The sequence below is a fragment of the Varroa destructor genome, unplaced genomic scaffold (genome assembly GCF_002443255.2).
Source record: "Varroa destructor unplaced genomic scaffold, Vdes_3.0 BEIS01000002.1, whole genome shotgun sequence".
NCBI classification, from domain to species: Eukaryota; Metazoa; Arthropoda; class Arachnida; order Mesostigmata; family Varroidae; genus Varroa; species Varroa destructor.
This window is the reverse complement of record NW_019211455.1, coordinates 14,210,438-14,230,346: the sequence shown is the minus strand read 5'-3', so window position 1 is coordinate 14,230,346 and position 19,909 is coordinate 14,210,438. Positions and strand designations below refer to the sequence as shown.

At 41.9% G+C, this 19,909-nt stretch overlaps 1 protein-coding gene and 1 long non-coding RNA gene across 5 annotated transcripts in view; one reads left to right on the top strand and one right to left on the bottom strand.

The window, feature by feature from the left end:
* Positions 1-3,118: 3,118 nt before the first annotated feature.
* LOC111244978 (uncharacterized) overlaps positions 3,119-19,909 on the top strand; it is a 184,835-nt gene continuing 168,044 nt past the window's right edge. For 3 of the 4 annotated variants that reach the window (XM_086979296.1, XM_086979297.1, XM_086979293.1), the window contains exons 1-2: positions 3,119-4,061; positions 11,455-11,726. In XM_086979296.1, coding sequence (XP_086835422.1) covers positions 11,664-11,726 — 63 coding nt within the window. In that variant the 5' untranslated portion in view covers positions 3,119-4,061; positions 11,455-11,663. Of the gene's footprint in view, positions 4,062-10,871; positions 11,224-11,454; positions 11,727-19,909 lie in introns of those variants that run through there. The other variant, XM_086979294.1, reaches the window with a different exon arrangement.
* LOC147757413 (uncharacterized) lies at positions 14,693-19,680 on the bottom strand. Its single transcript, XR_015320405.1, has 2 exons — positions 16,689-19,680; positions 14,693-16,097 (listed from the first exon to the last, which is right to left on the bottom strand). It is a non-coding gene; the product is annotated as an uncharacterized LOC147757413 (long non-coding RNA).

Genomic DNA, 19,909 nt, shown 5'->3' with positions numbered 1-19,909 from the left:
ATATAGAAATAGTCGACATCCATCTACAGGAAGACCACTATCATCTCTTTCTTCTTCTACTGCGACCATTTAAGGTAAACATTTTACGAGGCAAAAGAAAGTATCGTTATTTTTTAAATCCAGAATTTTAAAATACACAAGAACTGTCTTTCATTGTTCATATAATACGACTGATCTATATTGTTTTGGTTGAGATAATGTACAAATACTTACTTCAGTTTAGGTACTCATCGTGGCCGCTAGGAACTTCAAATATTGCGAACCGAGTTGGTTTTATCTCTCATATTTTTGAGAGGTCCGATTTGTTCTTGTTTCCATTCCTGTGTCTAGATAGTAATATAAATAGTTATTGCATTTATAATCTTTAATATGTCGAATAGCACCCATGGTATATATGAAAAGACCTTGTAGTGACCTTATCAAACATACAAATTGCCTTTAAATCAAACTACTACTACAACAATACATTGGCAAAAATGTTTCAGCTTTACAGTTTCCCGCACGAGATCTGTTCCAACGAATCTCATTCTTTCTGAGAAACATTCGTTCTGTAACTCTTAACAAAGGGCTCATTTGCAACCAGACGATCGTTCGTGCTCAATTATATGACGCATCATAAACAAACTAGATCTTTCAGTTCTACCATAGTGTAGCGGTACCATAAATAACGTCTTCGAAACGCTGTTTTGGTACTAAAACATCTGCTGGAGTACTTCAGATCACGTTCGTCCTTTATCAAGTAACGCCACAAACGTTAACGCAAAGATTTTATGTCACTTGCCAGTTTATAGACAATTCGGAGGTATATAACGTGACATCTTATCTAGCTGAGCGTTTGTTGTCGATTTTATTATAAATTATGATAAATGGCTGTATTCACATATTCAGTCATCTTCAGGACTATTCCATTGGATTTCTCTTTTTGCTGTCAACAGGGATCTACGGGTTTTTAAAGAACCCACTATCTCGATTCTTTGACAGTTAGTTCTCCTTCTTCGTTCGCAAAGTTCGTGAAGGCAAATGTTGAAATACTATTTAACAAAGGTAGATTGTTGACGTCTATGAGGCGAGCTGCAGAGTACAAGATAGTCAAGGTTAACATATATGAGAGTAGTAATAGAGTAGCTTAAACCTTTACCCTGACTGTACAAGAATCGTGGTCAACACTTGTGTTGAATGCAAAAATGTTCAATACACTCACTGAATATGCGACCTCATTCACATTGGGATGAGGCTTCGTGAGAGCTTTTTTGGGACCATCTTCGTTTATAACTACGTACTTTTGTAAGAGTTTCCATTGGCTGAAAAGACAGCAGCTACCAAAGAAGCAAAATAAAAAATATACATACGTAATTTGTTTTTGAATGACTCATCATTGTTAAATAAATAAAATAATCAGCATTTCAAGCCGATGATCTTACGATTTTCAGTACCGTATCATGGATCTAGAACCGATCTCCCGATATGCCGAAAATACGTAGATGATTCCTTGAGCACATGCCCTTCATCTGATATGCCATCGGCGTTTTCACATAAGATGTCAGACGCGTGGCCTGCCTAAACAGAGCCGACTCATGTATTCGCATCAGAACGATATTCACAAATTCGACATATCTCCTTGTTATTAAGCTCGCGCCATATACATGGATAAGCCCTAGTTTTGGTCTGTCCTTACCTGTACCAACTACCAGCTACACATGTCTGCTGGGAGCAGGATTGCTTTCACTAACCGCGCGTACGGCCGCGGTACCTTAAGCGTTCTATAAGGCCACAGTCTCTAGCAGTCTTCCCTTCCCCATTGGTAGATAAAAAATTTTCCCTCTCGTTCCCTTAGGGCCGCAAGCTTCAGCAACTAGGCAATAGGCGTCAGATGCAGGACGCTGTTATCCCCATCAACTGCTGAACAGCCCACAAAATACCCGCAGTGACCCCTATCCTTCATCGCTGGCCGGGAGCTGGGCCAGCCGTCGTACCTTCGGGGCTTCTGCATTGCCCCCGGGCACTCGTGGGAGCCTTCAGCACGGTTAGGCCTTTTTAAAAGGCCCTAAGCCAGTTCGCCCCTTCCCTACTGTTCTCTAAAAACCTCCCTCCTGAACCAGAATGGCAAGCAAACGAATTGCTGAAGGGTCAGCTTGCTTCAGTTTAGGATGCTGCTGGTCAGAACTGCCCATTCTTCCGTTCTGGAGAAAGGGGAGGGAACTTTTAGTCACTGTCATGGAGAACCTCTCCCACCAGAACCCCAGTAGCGCCGCGCCGCTCTTCTTAGGAATTTTTTAAGCAAAACTTTCTCTACGCATTACCACTGCCACAACGATGCCTACATTGACGTACTCGTCATTGTCAGCTCTCGAAGTCCTTCGTTCGCTCATTTCGAGCAAGCTGTCGCTCGCCAGAGATGGCGTCATTATCTATGATGACGACGCAACCAACGCAGCCAAGAATGTAGTTAATGTGGACTGCCAACTCTGCGCTGGTCATCCTGGTGATGGCAAAGGGCTTAGCCGACCAGTCGACGTTCTGCTTTCCCTGTTATGTTTTTTCGAACGGCAGCAGTACTATTTCAACAATTACTGCTTTGCCATCGCTTCAAGAAACTACTACGCCTCATCCCTCTTTCCCCCAACTAGAGGGCCTTCCAAGTTTATAAGGTCTTGTCGTCTGCTTCCTGACCGGTTTTCGGTCGCTCGACCAAGCTCGCAGCGAGCTCATGCGTCCACTCTGCTTTCTTGTGACTTCCCCCTCTAGCTGTCTGCGTACTTGCTAGCCACAGACAGTGGCACACCTTCACAGCCAACAGTACTGGCACGACTCCTCAATGTTTCTCCAATTTTGGGTTTTCAAGTTCCCTTCTGACGGGGCGCAACTCTGGAGTTGCGCTCCGCAGCCGCCTTCACCACCACCTCTAGCATCGGCATCTCCACTGCGACCGGTGGGCTGGCGAGCCGGGAGCAAGCGGAGCGCTGCTGGGCGTTTTTGCCACCACCCTCTCTCTCTTTTTGGCAAAGGCAAAAAATGGCGGCGGTTGGCGCTGCTGCGGGGCCCCCCTGAACTAGGCTGGTTTTCGGGGAAGTCCTCCTCCGCCGCCTTCGTTGTCTCTCCTCTCATTTGCTGAGTGGAGCTCTTGCCGGTCGGTCACGCCAACAGCGCAAGCCGAACGAGTCCAGCAAATTGTGTTGCCATTGGCCGCTGCTTACGCGCGCACGGCTGATCCACGCAGCGGCGAGGCTGGCCAGCTTGAACAGAACCAACACTATCGCCAGCAATTTTAACAGAGGCCCCCGTTGCAAACAGCAAGGGTGACTGGCAATGAGACGACGGGAAATACAAGCAATATCCGCTTGCTCCGGCCGTCATGGCTAACGAAAAAGCTGAGTCAAATGATAGTCAAACTGATACCCGGCCAATACCGTTAGCTGAGCATCGTAACTATCGTAGTCAATAATGTAACGGTGACGGCTGGCCTCGCCGACCAAAAACACCCGTGGGCCTCAGAGCCGACACGGCGGAGTGAAGTTGCTGCGACACAAACGAAGCGACATAAGGCAACAGAAAACGGGAAAGAGAAAACTTTAGAGAAATGAAAGGCCAAAGCCTTTTTTCGAGTGTGCGCAAGTGAAGAAACACAAGCAAAAAAAACGCCGGGGGAAAGCGTACCAAATATCCGTGCTACCATCCTAATTATCATACAAAGTATAATCAGTTAGGTGTATTATCATCGTCTGTTTTTGACTGCAAACAGAAACAGCATGACCTTGACGGCAGTAATGACCACAAGCTAATGTTTGTGCATGTGTGTGTGTGTGTGTATGTGCGTGTGACATCATGTAAGTTTGTGACAGAGAATAATTAGAAGAAGACCGAAAAGTTTCATTCATCTAACGGTACAGACGCAACCTACAGAACGTCAATAGTTGCGGACGCACCGGCAACAGCAGTAAAACAGGTCAACATTTAAAAAAGGCCACAAAATAAAAACACTGAATCAATAACAGCCGACAGCGAACGGGTTGGGTCTTCCTGCCAAGCAAGTGGTCCGGCACCTCGATACAACATCAAATTACGTACGTACCTTGTAAACTGTGTCATTTAAACGTCTTAAAGAGCCTGCTGTTGATCGTACATCAATGAAAATCTATTTTGTTTTCCATCTTTCGGCGCACAGATTCGGTGCTTGTTGCAACTACGTCCTGACCTCGTGTATTAACAATAACAACCAATGTTTCATGTTTTAATTGCGTGCTATTGACGTCAAACATGATTGATCCTTTTCCCTTGTTACACAACGTACATGCTACACAGCACGCACATAGCCCTTAATGCATGCGGTCGGGGGCAAGAGATTTTCTATAGATGGGACAGCACAAATTTGGCTCCAAGCTCAGTTACGGGCAGACCTTCGTCGAATGAAGCGTATTCTAACAGCATCGCAAAACCGCTATCACTGCGGCTACTAGATATGAGAGCTATTTCCGGTATGAGAAATAGTTCCGCCCATGTTTGTCTCACCTCCAGATTCGCTTTCCGCATTCTGTCGGCACCAACCCTAAAGTCTCATTGAAGTTGCATAAAAAAAAACTGGTTCTCCAGCCAAAAGCTCGAAATTTTCACTGGCTTGCGAAAAACTTTGCGTTGTCTTCAGCATCGTGAAGCCGACTGCCTGCTCCATCTACACGCGGAAGCGCATCGAAGGGGTACGAGATCAACCCTTTAGTTAGGACGAGTTTTGAGTCGAAAACCTGTTCACCTACTTGAGAGCGGATCGCCGGTAATCATCGGTAGGCCGTTAACCCTTATACCCCTTTAAGTGACAAGACAGACTGATTATCATATTCCGTGGGAAATTTTCGTAGAATTAAAAAAAAATTGTCAAAAGCAAAAAAGAAATGGCAATTTTCTCGTGAATGCAACATGTAATTCTGAAAAACCAAAAGGTTTTTGATTCAACAGGGCCACGTGTATCAAGTACGAGGTGCTGGCACGGCGGAAGTGTTTCAGGCAAATCGTTCAATAATAGGATAACTGACTGATGTAGCTTATGTCGTTTGAAAACTTAGACTGGTTTCCAACGGCTCCCGGGTCTCTGACTCACTAGAACTGTTCGACTCCTTGCATAATTTACACGAGGTAAGAAGTTAGCATGTTTTTATGATGACGACAAATGAAGCCGCGAATACTCCTTTGTCTTATTTCAAGCTTGAGAACGTTTTGCGATGTAGAGAGGTTATCTATCCATAGCTATAATGGATCTATCTGTCCTTGAGCCGAAAGCAAAAACCAATGTTTTGCTAATAGCGATTCCGACAACCTAAATGTTTTGAGATTAAAACATTTATCGATACATAGATTTCATGTTGGAAGCGATATCAGTTAATGTCTCAAATATTAGAAAATTTTACTTACTTTACAAACTGAGTCGTGTGTTTTATATTAATTCTACACCCTTCACTCACTTTTATATATTATTCCTAAGTGTTTGACGAATTCCTTTAAAAAAAAGCTTCACTTGTGCTGTTGTCCTCTTGCCATCAATGAGCGTCACCGATTCTATTGAAAAGGTTGATGTGCACGCATGCACGACGCTGCAAACGTACCGAATAGCTCCTCAATTATGAACTACCATACCATCAGCCGGAGTTTCTCTCAGACGTTGCTTGGTATAACGGTCTCTCATCTACAATATGTCCTGCACCCATTGTATCTCTTTGGCAGATATAATTGGAATGAAGATTATGACGGTCACGGAAGATTTTGGCTGACGACTTTTAGCGTCCATGTTATAGCTTTTCATCATATGCTATACTTTACGACATTGAACAAATAGTATTATCCAAAGATTAGAGCCAACAAGTTTTACATTGAAATAGGTGGTACTATATGGGTATATAAGTCGTTTCCAAACATAGCAACATGCATCTTAGAAATGAATATAATCAAATGCCCAGCGTCTTTGAGACCCATATGGGGCTGGAATTTGTTACAGTTGGCGGGAATAGTGATTTATACTTTATCAACTAGAATTCAATGAGGAAATCTCCTTGAAATGGTCGGGTATTTTTTATAGTCTACCAAAACTCCATTCAAGTTGAAATGAAGGAAATTTACCATTTCCTGCTACAGTCCCAGATATCCCAGAAAGCAATTTTCCAAGACAAACGATAAACAGATTGCTTGACATACGAACAACACAATGATATGGGTAATACTGAGACAACACACAAAACGAAATGTTGTGCCTGTTAATTCGATGAAAAAAACTATTTGAGCATATAGCTCAACTTAGTAAATATAGTCTAACCATTCTATATTTGTCAGGACACGTTCCTGTTAGGAATGTGTGTGTGTGGAACTGTGCCCGTGTAAAACTAAAGTAATGTTAACAGCGAAAGGAAAAATCACGGTTGTCGATAATTACGAATGATACGATGATCATGAGAGGCGGCGATGATCGCACAGACCATGTTGAGTACTAGTCAAGTACTGATTGATGCCAACAACGACTGTAGATACATGTTATTTACATGTTCATACACACAACCAGACACAGATAACTGGGTACATTTGTGTCTCGTTTTACCACTCTTTAAATACTGCTGATACGCCTAACGGAAGTCAGTATCGGACGCAGATCCTCACAAGATAGATTTGTCCTAGAAGCCACGGCTACATCTAACCGCCTGTCTTTATCAACGAGTTATCAAAACCAGATTTGCCTGTAGCACATCCGCCGAAAGCTCGATTTACGAAACGTTTCGCAGATTCTGTTTTTGATTAGCCCGAGTTACAATTTACGACAGTATTTGCCTTCTTTCGATAATAATGGTTGAAGGTCCATAAGTAAGTGATTGAAACGAAGCGTTACTAAATTGAAGTCGCATATTGTCGTCGAGCAAAAAACGTGTGGTCGATTGCAGCGCCCAACACCCATCGAGTTCTAAGTTTTCGTTTTGGGAACTGTTATACCGATAACGTCCTTATTTTGGTTTTCACTGGTCTTCGATAAATTCTACGAGCTCTACCACCTTTGAAAGATAGGCATATTCATTGAGCATTGGCTTTCGGCGCTCAACAATATGCTTGCCTCCGAAGTCACTATCCTTCAACGATACTCGGTCCGCTCATACTCGTACATTATAGCCGAAAACTTGACGTTAACGTACTGAGGGTCGTTTGTGGATCATAATCGTTAAACACTTACTTAACTTTTTCGGTGCGTTAAATAGCTCCAGACAAGCAAATTCTGCGAAAGATTTTCATAGAACAAAAATGTGCCGAAGTTACTTGATGCTATATCGGCTTAATTTGGAACATTTTTTGTTTGTATCACATTCGATCTTTGAAGAGCACTTGATTCGAGCACACGATTCGAACACTTCGATCTTTGAAGACCATTATGAAATAAGGCCAATCAGCGTTGTTTTTGGAGGTATCAAGATTGTATTGAAATTGGTATGCAAAAACCATTCGTATTTCGGTACTGTAAACCCAAACAGAAATATGTAGAAGGCATTTACACTATTTCCCTGTAAAAAAAAAAAAAAAAAATATGCATTTTTATCTAAGAAAAAATCCACGTGACTCACTAGTATTTCACGAACTAAAAATTCCTGCAACAAACTCATTTTATATTTACATCCAAACACGACCATGTTTAGACATCTGTGCGTGCGCTAACCTCTATCCACGCCGACACCGACCGGTACACTCAAATTCATACTACAGATATAGTTTTCATTTATATAATACTACTCCCGTTCGTGAGCACAGAGGCCACAAAGTAATAACAAAATTATAGGTATTTAAATACGCCGGAGAGATATGGAGCAAACTGTTAGATCGTTTAGGTTTGCCAATCATTTGATTGTCGTCGAACCATAGTCTTTATTGGATACGACGTGGCAGAAAAAACCACGGTAAAAACTTCAAAAACCTAAGCTAAACGAACTTATAATAACAATGTTTCAAATCGATTCTCAGGAAACCAGCGTTAATTTCAGACAAAGTCAGTAAAAAAAAAATACGCGCTTTTGAAAAAAAAAAAGAAAAAAAAAAGAGAAAACTCGTTCCAGATCGTGTTTATATTTGAGCAGAATAAATTTGCACGCAGAAACCTAGCATAAATGAAAGGTACTGCGTTCTCTCGAAGTGGACTGACTGTATGAAAACTAGTTCCGAAGAAATATTGCAGGACGATTAAACATTGCCTTTTTGACAGTTACTTTTCTCAATCACCGTAGTAAAACGGTCTAATACTGTTAACAGTTACTATGCTAGATATCTATCACATTTGCGCAGACCACACACATCGTTTCAGTATCGTTATGTTGGCTTTAATTCATTATTTTATGTACTGTTACCCTTCGGCACCCATACATTACGTTGGATCGTAAGTCTCCGCGGTCTGTAATTACCCAGTTAACAAAATCTAGATCCACAAAAACAGCTTTGACTAGGTTTGCCGTGCGTGGCCCCGCGTTGTCCTAAAGCAAGATGACCTGACCTTGTTCGCCCGGTTTTCCTCTTAAATAACCTGCTTGGATCGACGCAGCAAGGGCCAAATAGATTTGCCGATCAATTGTCTGCTTCATAAGAAGCAAATTGCAGTGAATAGTTCCACAAACACGAAATGTAATTTTTTTGGAATGAAGATCTGAGTAAGTTCTGGGCCTCGGCTTTTTCCTCGAATCAACCATTCCTTCAGCTCACGTTCTCACTATTGACGACAATTCTGTACAAAAAATGGCGATGGTGGCCGCTTCGCACGCGATACCGTACAAGACGTTACATCTCAACGTCTTGTACGGTATCGAGTTTAGACTTCTCAAAGTGCTTAGCCTGTGCGGATTCCTGTGTGGACCCAAATAATTCAATGTAATCAATGACAATCTTGCGGCTGCAGCTTGCATGTCTCCTTTCAAGGGTGTCTCAAATGATCGTCATCAAACTCAGATAGTCGAACAGACCGTGGAAGATCAGAAACATTCATCTCGGAGGAATTCTCTCGAGTTGAAGTCGCACTCACAACACACCACCGATCAGAACAGTGGTCAAACAGGATGAGCATTTTCGAATACTCCATTATAAGTAAACAACTCGATAAAGGAAGCTTGAAGGTTTTCGAAAAAAAACTGTAAGAGCTTACGCAATAAAGGTGGATGAAGCGTTTTATCACTCATCGAATAGTTCGTAAAAAGTTAACAAGTGCTTCGCCTAACAGGGCTAGCTTTGAATACATTTTAATATACAAACCGTACGCAAAGAAATATGAATATTGATTGAAATATGAAGATTGATTGATGATTGATTGTACTCAAATGTCGGATTTGATCCTCACCTGAGGCACCGTTTGCCTGAATATAAAACTTCGTTTCACCCATCGCATTTTGGGTTATTGTAGCAGTATCTCTGCTAGGAAATGATAGCTTTTACAGGAAATACAGCTGTCCGTAATATATATATATATATATATATATATATATATATATATATATATATAGTTTGCAAAGCAAGCTTTAATAAGGAAATGTTCATGAAGTTTCAATGATCAGCGACTAGTGGCTTCAGTTAGCCATCTCGATGAACGAGCTTCTCAAACTCGCATGGAATTCAAAGCAAATGTCATCAACTCCATCTAGAAGAAAACTCTTTCGTACCTAAGATACGATAGATTAATCTAATTAATACACCCCACTTCACATTGATATCGTATGGCACAGGCAGCAAATTAAGGGCGTTAAGGTTCAACCAATGCTAACACACAGTCAGCTTTAAATCTCGTCAAACGTATCAAGGCTCCTTCATTTACCAAATAGTAACAATATAGGGAGAGCTCTTCGTGGGCTAGGTTGTTGAACTACTGCTGGAGCCACCGTCACAGATATCATTTCCCTTAATATCAAACGAACTGCAAAGCGGAATTGCTCTCATATAGTTTGCAGAGCGCCTATTACTAATTTCTTTGCATTACGTTTTCATACTAGTCATTTTAAAAACGGTTTTTTTGTAAGGTGTTTGTATTCTTACGATGAAATGGAGACCATAATGATGAGTAATACAACCAGCTAGAAACAGGTTTATGAAGGTTCAAGTGGCACCTAAAGTTTTGCAGGGTAAAGATTTGTTATACAAAATTCCATCCGCGAGTTTTGAACTTGAGATCAGCGTCAAAAGTGACACCTAAATCTTCATAGCCACTTGATCACTTAGAGAAATATTCGCAGTACCGCACTAATATGATTTTATTATTTCTTGCCTAGGATTCACTGAAGTCAATCGCCTCGTGAACGGCCAAAAACGTTTATTGTCTTGTTATGCGCAATAAATTGCACTAGCAAACCCCTTCATTATCCTGTATAGCTATGCGTTTTCTCGTGTACCATAAAGAGCAAAGTAGATTGTTAACCTTTTTTCTTCAATTTTAATTCGTTGTATGTGATTAAGCTAGAATTCGCTAAATGTTTGATTCCCGTTTTACCGATATATTGTTAGCTACCATTGTTCGCGCGCAGATTTTAATTTTTGTGTCGCAGGCTGTTTTCAGGCCCAACGACTAGAGGGCGCCACCAACACTACTCTGCACACATAAGAAGGATTCGCTGTCGGCGAAGCAATATTCAAATTAAAATTTTATTGTGATATTTTTACGGCATAGATAATAATGCCACATTTATAAAAATTGATGGCATATATTCGCTTTAAATTCTGTGCCTGGCTATCGCTTGATTTCGTCTCCCTGTTCATGTTATTCTTTACATTTATTAGAAAATCAACTGCTTGCCCCATTTGGAATCTCGCTCAATACTTGTCCTAGCCAGACTACGGTGATAGCCGCATATGGGGAGTTGTTTGCAAAGAATGCTGTTAGAACGGTTTTAGGTCCTTGTAGCCGACCTAGCCTGTATTCGTTTTCTACGGGATTGTTAAGTTTAGTCCTGAACTAATGACGAATCCAAAGGGGGAGTCAGCAGTACAAGTGTCGAACTTAGCTGTAGGCGCAGCACTGTTTCACTTAACGTTGTCTCAACTTCGGAGAGCTTTCGTTATAATACCTTGGCGATATCTGTAATCTCAGCATTACGTATAGTTCATTGTCGGGTCGATATCGAATATCGTGAGGTGTTTTGCGTCATAAAACAATTGAAAATAGTTGTTACTATTGATGCTGTCTTTGCCCTACTGCAAACACTTGCCTATACGTGACGTAACAAGTAAATCAATATATCAATGGTAAACAGAATGAGTAGAAGAACAGTGGCAATTACATATTTAAACACAAATATGATCCATTATAATGAATTGATTCGCACAAACACGCTCACCATATAATAAATGTACTATATCCTTCCTAAAATGCCCCTACTTCAAGGCGACTGTATTGGTTTTATAACGCTATCTTCGAACGCATGCATTTGAATCATTCAATTAAAAACGACAAGGTCGCATCACTGTGTTTTTCAGGTAAGATCGAAATACGTGACTAACGAATCTGTCTGTCTTCCAATGAACTGACAACTATCCGACCCAGCAGGACTCGCGACTCTGAAACCAGGAGGAGGATTCAAATTTTCCGTACAGGAGGGCTATTAGCACATGACCGAAAGTGGAGACGTTCTTGTTTGTCCACGGAGTCGTAATTAGCCGTCCGCGACTGCCCAACGATCGGCGGTATGCAGCAACTCCTCGAGCAGATGAATCTCGCCAAACAGGTGCAAGGCAGCGCCAAACGAAAGGTTAGTAAATCATGCCACGAACAATTCGCTTTTCGGTAAAATCCAAACCACCGATTCTATCATCGACATCACAAATAAAAGAGAGAATTTTCTCTTGTTTATTTTGTATATTGCATCATACATGACTACCTAAATACTCATTGAAAGCTTTGTTGCCCTTTTGAGTAAGCAAGTGAATCTTGCTTGCATGCAGGCCAAGAAAATAAAGTTCTATCGAGAGCATATTATGGAAGAAGTTCAATAACTAACTGGGTAATAAGCACACTCAGTTGGTTCCATATTTGTTTTCGAGGCGCATAATGTCGGCACTACGTGTTCAGTGCCGCTTTTGGATGTCGGTTCTGCTAAATACCCTACAGACCAGTACGGTTCAGTTTACAGTAGTTTGATACAGCTGATCCACTGTATATTTACAGTAGCTGTTTTCTTTTTTAGGGACACAAAGAAGCCACAGAATTTATTTCTGTGGTTACATTATGATCAATACGCGTTAGTGCGTCCCAAACTAATCTACTCAGACGGCGATGCTCCTATCAAAGAACCAGACCCGTTTCTAACCGAGTCTGTCAAGTTTGCTAGGGACAACCTAGATGGCGCCACTAGCTTCGTCTTACAATTCAAATACATTCCTCGCTATCGTGAATGCATGACAGGCCGTTGAAGCTCTGTTGTTGTAGATTATACCATTATTCGTGTTCGAGCACTCAGCAACGGGCAGGTTAAACTCTTACGACATTGTCTACCTGTAAAAACTAATGTGACCAGCATAAAAAAAACATACAAACACTGGAGTATTCCAATGCACTGCATAGCTGTCTTAAGCATTCGTACGAACGTTCAGTTTGTTCTGGCATTATAGTTCTCGCCTAAATAATGATTGTCATCTTCCCAACGAACCTTCTCTTTCAATCCTCTGATTAATAGGGTGGATATAATATGATACTCACTAACGTCGTAGTCCTTTTAGGCTAATACGTGATACTCCACTGGCTGTTCTATCAAGGGAAGCATATCAAAAGACGTTTTGACTGCGTCAAGTGTTCTTTGATAGTCAACAAAAGTCGAGATTCAAGTGGATACGGGATATCATCAACACGTTTTCGAACGTGTTTTGACGAACGCGTCTATAATCCGTAATAAAGTACTACGTTCGTCTCAATCTACGGTTAAGATATTGAGTATGCCATATGTCATAAATCGAGGTTCGAGCAGCTTCATATAAAAGAGAATTATGAGACTGAGATGTATTAGACGGAAACACTGATTCGCATTATCTATTGCACTGGGTATAGTTTGTTTATATATCAATCTCATCCCTTTAGTACAAGTAATGGTTGGTGCATATAATAAAAACTCGCGCATTTAAAATGGAAGCCCTAACTGTGGGAAGGTATAAAATTTAAGGAAGGCCCAAAACATTGGACACACTTTCTTTGCACAGGAACGAATATTTTTGAACAGGAGCTAATTTTGCCGGAGGACAGTAATGTTTATATGCAGGCTAAAGAGCCTTAAGTTTGTCTTGGTTGAACTAGAAGGAACATTTTTTATTCAGTTAAATAATCGCGTTAATTAGTCTTTTTTTGAGCCACATTTAAAATACCAATGGAGACGAACCGCATTTTAGGCAAAACTGGTGATCCTTGGCTTCTAATTTTTTTTAAATCATTGCATTTACGTTGAAATAGAAGACTTTTATTTTACGGGCAAAGATCTGATTGCCTGTGCACAGGTGTAGATTCATTGAGTTGGCATATCCATTCCAGGGAACTTGCCCATAGACTTCAGGACGAAAATTGTTTTTACAGCCAACTTTTAAAAGAAAAACGTTTTGCCTTCTGCGAGTAATCCTTTGATATGTAGTGAAAAAATTGTGACATTAGTCCTTTTTTGTGGATGGTATTTTCAACATAAACGTGGACGTATTCTATCAAGAATGAATGTAACCCTAAAAATGTACCGGACCTTCAACGGCCAATTTGATTTGGATTCCTAACCCTTTCTTTTGTAATGTTTACGATTTAAGATTTTATTTAGTAAATCATGTATTTTGCTTGTACTTATATAGGTATAGAAGCGTTTACATGAAATAACTCAAAAGTACGTCGATTGAAGCATACGTGCTAGGTCATTCCTTAATAAAATTAGGAAGCGGCGCCATCAGTTCAGGGTAAGGCCAGCTTTATAAGCCACATAACGCAGAGATTCCGCCTTTGCCTGTTAAATTTAGACACACGTGGTGGTCGAAGGCGTACGCACCTCATTTTGCGTTTGAAGTCATACATCTAACACAATGGTCAACGAACAATGCCGGATCTAAAACTTGAAATACTATTTAACTGGAATGGTACCAACTGTGTGAGCAGAGAAATTCCCAGAATGATTATGATTGCATAGTATTACAGATTGGGATATAGTTCCTATTCGTCTGTTCACTGAGGTATGAGGCAGGGGGCGCTCATTACTATATGGTTGAAGGTGTTCTGAAAGCCTGTAAGTAGTGACTCAATCGATCCTGAGTAACCTGTTCCCCGCGAAAGCAAACGACACGGGTATTGCAGTATTAGGTTTTAATTATCTTATAAACAATGTATTTACATATTGTATTGTATATTGAATATCAGTTTGAAAAGGCATTGGTTGAAGGCACTTCAAGGCACGGGCTATTCTGTCATGCTCCCTGACTTCAAACAAATATGATCAAAGCTATCAAATTAGATCTCTTTTTCTTTAAAAAGCATTGATTGTTCTTAAGAGCACTCTCTGAGCCCTAAAGCCCTAGCTCACCTAAAGAATGTTACGGGAAAAAAGAAAAATGCCTGACATCACGGCAAACAAAAAAAGTACCCTAGGATTTCTTGCTTGAGTTTGGGTTATGTATGTATATCTCGTAATTTTTTGAGACTTAAGCATCTCGAAAAACACTCTGATAATTAACGGCAACAAAAAACATGTGTCAATCAACATATGTGATAAACATTAAGTACAATAACTGGTTCGTCTGGTCACAAACAGGCTTGTTCATGCAGTAATGTTTATTTTGTATCAGTCATGTACTATAATAAATTAAATTCATTTCCGAATAGTGAATTGTGGTGCTACCGAAATTATCTCCTTGTGAAAAGTTTGCCCAAATGCGCATTTGAAGCCCTGGCTTGCCGAGCGGCGTACTTCGTTTCCATAGCAGCATCAGTGGAAAGCTGTTTCCTACGCTTCATTGTCCTCTCTAAAATATTAGAACAATATGGGAACGATGCGTTTGGTTTATGTCCACGCTCGCTAGGCCTGGTCGTCTGTACCGCACTCGAAAACATTGCCCTTTGCGCCTGCCTGTCTGCCAAGCCCCACTACATCTCTTCTGTTGGGTAACGGCATCCGCACGCCCCCTAGACTGCATATAAATCCACTGTTGCTGGGCTGTTGAAATGTCTCGGAGAGGCATTGCCTACTAGTAGGAACTTGTCCCCCTAAAGTGGGACGTAGAGTGGACTGAATTTTCGCGGCGTTTCGTTGCTGTGCTACTGCCTTAACTAACGGCGCAAAGCAGTGCTAACTTCCTGAGTAGAACATTGCTTGTGGCTGCTTCTGCTCCACGCGATCGTCAACTGTACGACGCTTCAGTTGACAGCGGCTGAAGGCAAGCGCAGAGAACAACGCGCCTAAATCCTAAGTAAATCCTGATGGGAATGTCCAAGTAAGGAACTGGTTACTTTTGCGCACCGCATTTGCTGCGAATGGTTTGTAGCCCAGTGTAGCTCAACGCAGCGATGGCCTCGTTCGAAACGTTGGACATACATGCTGACTATACGTATAGTGCGAAAAGGGATGAAAACAACATTCAAGTGTGTCAGTGTGTGTGTGTGTGAGAGAGAGAGAGAGAGAGAGAGAGAGAGAAAACGGTTGTGATAGCCAGTCGCCGAGTTTATGCAGAACATTTCCCCAGTCAACAATGCGCCCCCTCGACAGCCAATTCCGTGCCCTTTTTGGGGAACTGGCAATTGCTTCTCACCCGCGAGTAGTAGTGCTACCACAGTGGATACTGGTAAGGGATGATCAGACCCAGCCTTTTAACTGCTCCCCCTTTCTCGTGGCCGAAGGCTCCGATGTGACTAGCAAGCTCTGGGTATCCTCATCAGTTGCAGGCGTGACGGACTGCGGCCGTATCAACTAACAAAGAAGCCTGCGCTCAGAGCACGCTACTGTTTGAGTCGTTGCGCCACCAGTTGTCTCAACATCCAGGATCACTTAAGCTATTTGTTCCTCGCCCCTTCACGTACCAACAACAAATACCAGCCAACGAAACTAGTACGTCTTTGTCCTTTTCGTAAAGTCTGTAGTCGTCCCATACATCTCCTTCCGCCGCTTTATGCACTTCTCGCAAAAAAATCAATGATGTTAAATGACAACGTATAGGCATAGATAACAACTACAGTAACACATCTATACACAACTACTTATATATACTCGTATATATATATATATATGTTAGTATGAGTGTATGGAATTATGTTACATGATCAGCCCCGCAAAAACCTAGCATCTTCAAACTGTCTTTGACGGCAGGGATATTTACAAGGTAATCGAAGGAGTAATGGAGGGAGATAACATGCGACCTTAGCTTCCTATTGAGGGGCTCGTTCACTATTATTAAAAGATGGCTAGTTGACTCGCTTACAAATATCTATATTATATAGAATTTGTTTGTGTTGAATACGAGAATGTGTCACGGATGAAGGGTTAAATAAATCTCAAATAAGTATAGCCAACTGTAATTGATTGTTGAGGACTACGCACACATTATATGTACATATATATATAGGAAAGCATATCGAGATGTGTGACGTTCAATAGAGCTAAAATAGAAAAAAAAAAAAAAAAAAAAAGCTGTGATTTTGGTTAGAAGGAAGTATGCTTTTTAATAGTTCACTGTAAGATAGGCGGGCAGTAGACTGATTTGTTTACCATAGCTGGAGACACAGTTCCGCTTCACGATGTGAGCTCGGCTTTCGAACGGTTGAAGTACTGCCACGTCTCCGTGTGTTGTTTTCTTCGAAAAGTGTGAGAAAAGAGTAACGATGTGCGTATCGTTTCCCAAGGTCAACTCGACCATACTAAAAACCTATACGATCATTAAATTTGGATGATGTAGCGCACACACGTTGACAATATTGTTTTGCTCAAACGATACATTGTGCCAATGAAGAAATTCAAACATGTTTTAATCACTACCAATAACATGTGTTATTGTTGTATTACAATAACACGTATTGCAGCAAATGGTAAAATACGATGCCTTAATCGAACTTGACATATATATGTCTACGTATACCGAGTTGTACTCTAAGCTCTTATTCTGCAAGATGTACATCAACTTCTCTGTATATGCTCGAAGTCCTATGAGCCTTATAGCCCCTGCCTCAACTCCCAAGGCTGCTATAAGATATGATTGAATATTATGAATTTAGAACAATTTAGTTTGCTTTCGGTTTGCCTTAGGTTGTAACTTCTTTCTTCTTTAACATTAAACAGATTTTCGATGAAATACGGGAAGACCTCATCTGTCCTATACGGTTCCACATTTTAAAATTTGATCAGAGAAGAAACCCAGTAACGCAAACTTTCTGTCCCGTGTGTATATGAAAAAACTGTTAGAATTAAAATGGTAAATGTATAGTCCTGTTGTAGGAAAGCACATTGGCCCATAGAGACTCTGTCCCGTATAGCTTTATCTCCCTTTATATGTATAAGGATATTCTAGGTTAGGGTCGCCGCACGTTCCGCCAACGACACATACTACACAATATATGTAAATGAATAAAATTAATTTGTTTTTTTTTTTGTAAATATGTAGTCTTCATATCTAGAGAAGATAGGGTAAAACACACAGTGCGCTTTCGTAAATCTTGTTCGTGCGTTATATGATGATTTGTGCTCTAGAACGTATCTGTACATTAACAAAAGTAATGTTCCTGAGACACCGCAGAACTTGGCTACCACGCAGGGTTAGCCTACCGATTTGATTTGGCCGTCTAAACACCGCGACCAGAGATTTAGAAAGCTAGATGAAGTAATAATCAAACTATTTGTTTTGTGAATATATTTTGTAGTTAAAGATATTTTAAGTACTTTTGTGGGCCGATAACTAACTGAGATCGAGAAATATTTGTGGGAAAAGGTAATCCGAAATTAAATTTCAGTATCTTCAGACAGGTCGTAACAGTTCAAGCTTACTTTTCGCCTCGTACTTAAAATCACCCAGCTGATACCATAGATATAATGTTATCTTCCAGCATAAATAACTGTTTATATATCAATAATGCTTTGCCTAATTGTTGAACTGGTAGCACTTATCTCGTTGTAGCATTAGTACCCCTAATATTGCCAAACAATTGTTAGTTGACAAAAACTGAAGTTTGCATAGTAATATAGTATGCTGCTGCTGTCGGCAGGCACTGTTTCAGACGGCTGACCCCCAGTATGAAACAGTATGTTTACGCCCGGTTTTGAACCTAGACCACCTTACGTGTCTCTAAATTTAGACGAACGCGTTATTAGGGGACAGGCTAAAATACCAGTAACGCTGAACCTGCTGAATCCAGCAACGTACATGACACTGAACATCATTAAATAGCAAGCAGAGAATATTTCGCACATTTTTTTTGTCAACAATTCTATCCCGATATTTCAATACAGCTTTTGTCGGCAACGATCACCAGCAGCAAAGGATTAGCAGGCATTTCTATCCTCTATATTGAGCGGCATTAATAGCACCTTTGATCAGTACTCATGACAACAACAACGACAATTTCTCACAACACACCCACTAGTAGACCAGGGATTTTACGAGTAATGCTGACGCAACAGAGTCCCCGTATCGCGCACATATCAGTTTTGGGTCTCTTTCCTTTCTTCGTTCGAGCAAACCTTTCTTCGTTTCCTAGCTATCGAACAAGCCGGAAAAACTGTTTCCCACTGCACCTCCCCCGTTGATCCCCGCGTTTATATGTTAGCCTGTCGCACATCTTATTTCGCCGTTCACCCGCCCGTCCGTCCGTCTCCAGCTGTCGTCTAATAACTCAAGCAGAACACGCGCAAACGAAACTCGCAAAACCGCCGTTACCGCAGGCATGACCAGCATCACTAGCGATAGCAATTTTAGGCAATTTGGCGGCAGCATCGATAACAGCATCAACAACAACAGAAGCTGCTGAACGTAATTCTCATGTAGCGTTACACTTTGTTTCCTAGTTGGGGTAAAAGGCGACTATCGCGTCGCCGCAGGACTGGTGCAAAAGCATAAAGCGGGAAAAAACGAAAGACGGAGATGGAGAGAGTGCGAAAGCAAGAAAGAAGACGGGAGAGCGTGAAAGAGTGGCGAGGAGAGGTAAAAACAGGCGACCGACTCCACTCTAGCATTAATAGAAGTAGTATCGGTGTAGCAGCAGCAGCAGCAGCAGAAACATCAGCAGAATTTAGGAATACGAACGAATACTACTAGCCCGCTGCTGCCACTGCCTCCGTCGCCGCCGCTGCTACCGCCAACGACACCGCCTCGCCTGTGCTTCTCTGTCGGAGGCGGCGGCTTTCTCTCTCCCTCTCTGTGCCATTCTTTCGGCAGAGATCGAGCAAGCAATGAGGGAGCGGCTGCAGCGGTTTCTGCCGCCACTACTTCCTGCTGTACCTTACAGCCAGCCTCCTCCCCTATCGCCCCGTCTCTCGCTCTACTATCGGCTGCTATTGTCTCGCGGCGCTGATGTTGATGCTTTTGCTGTTGCTGCTACTTGTGCTCGTCGGCTGCCCGCAGCGATGTCGGAGCTCTCTGTGTGGGTCGCCACTCTGCTGCGCGGCTTAAAGTTGGCTGGCCGTTCATTGCCGGCGACGACGAACCTAACCAAGAGCGCTCCGCCCCTCACCGAGTTTCTGCTGAACCAGTTACTGCCGCCGCCGCTAAGCGCCGCGTCAGGCAGACAGACCCTCTCGAGCGCTGCTGAGCAATCTCCCAACCTCCGCTAGAAAAGTCAGCAGCAGCAAGACCACTGCTAGCGGGAGCCACATATGCGGACAGACACACACGGGTGCAGCTCGCGTCCTACAAACACAAGAGCGAGGCCCCTAACCGAGCGACTGCCGGTAGCAGCAGACCCCCCCGCTTGTGCCGTACGGCGGCAGCTAACCCCTCTTTC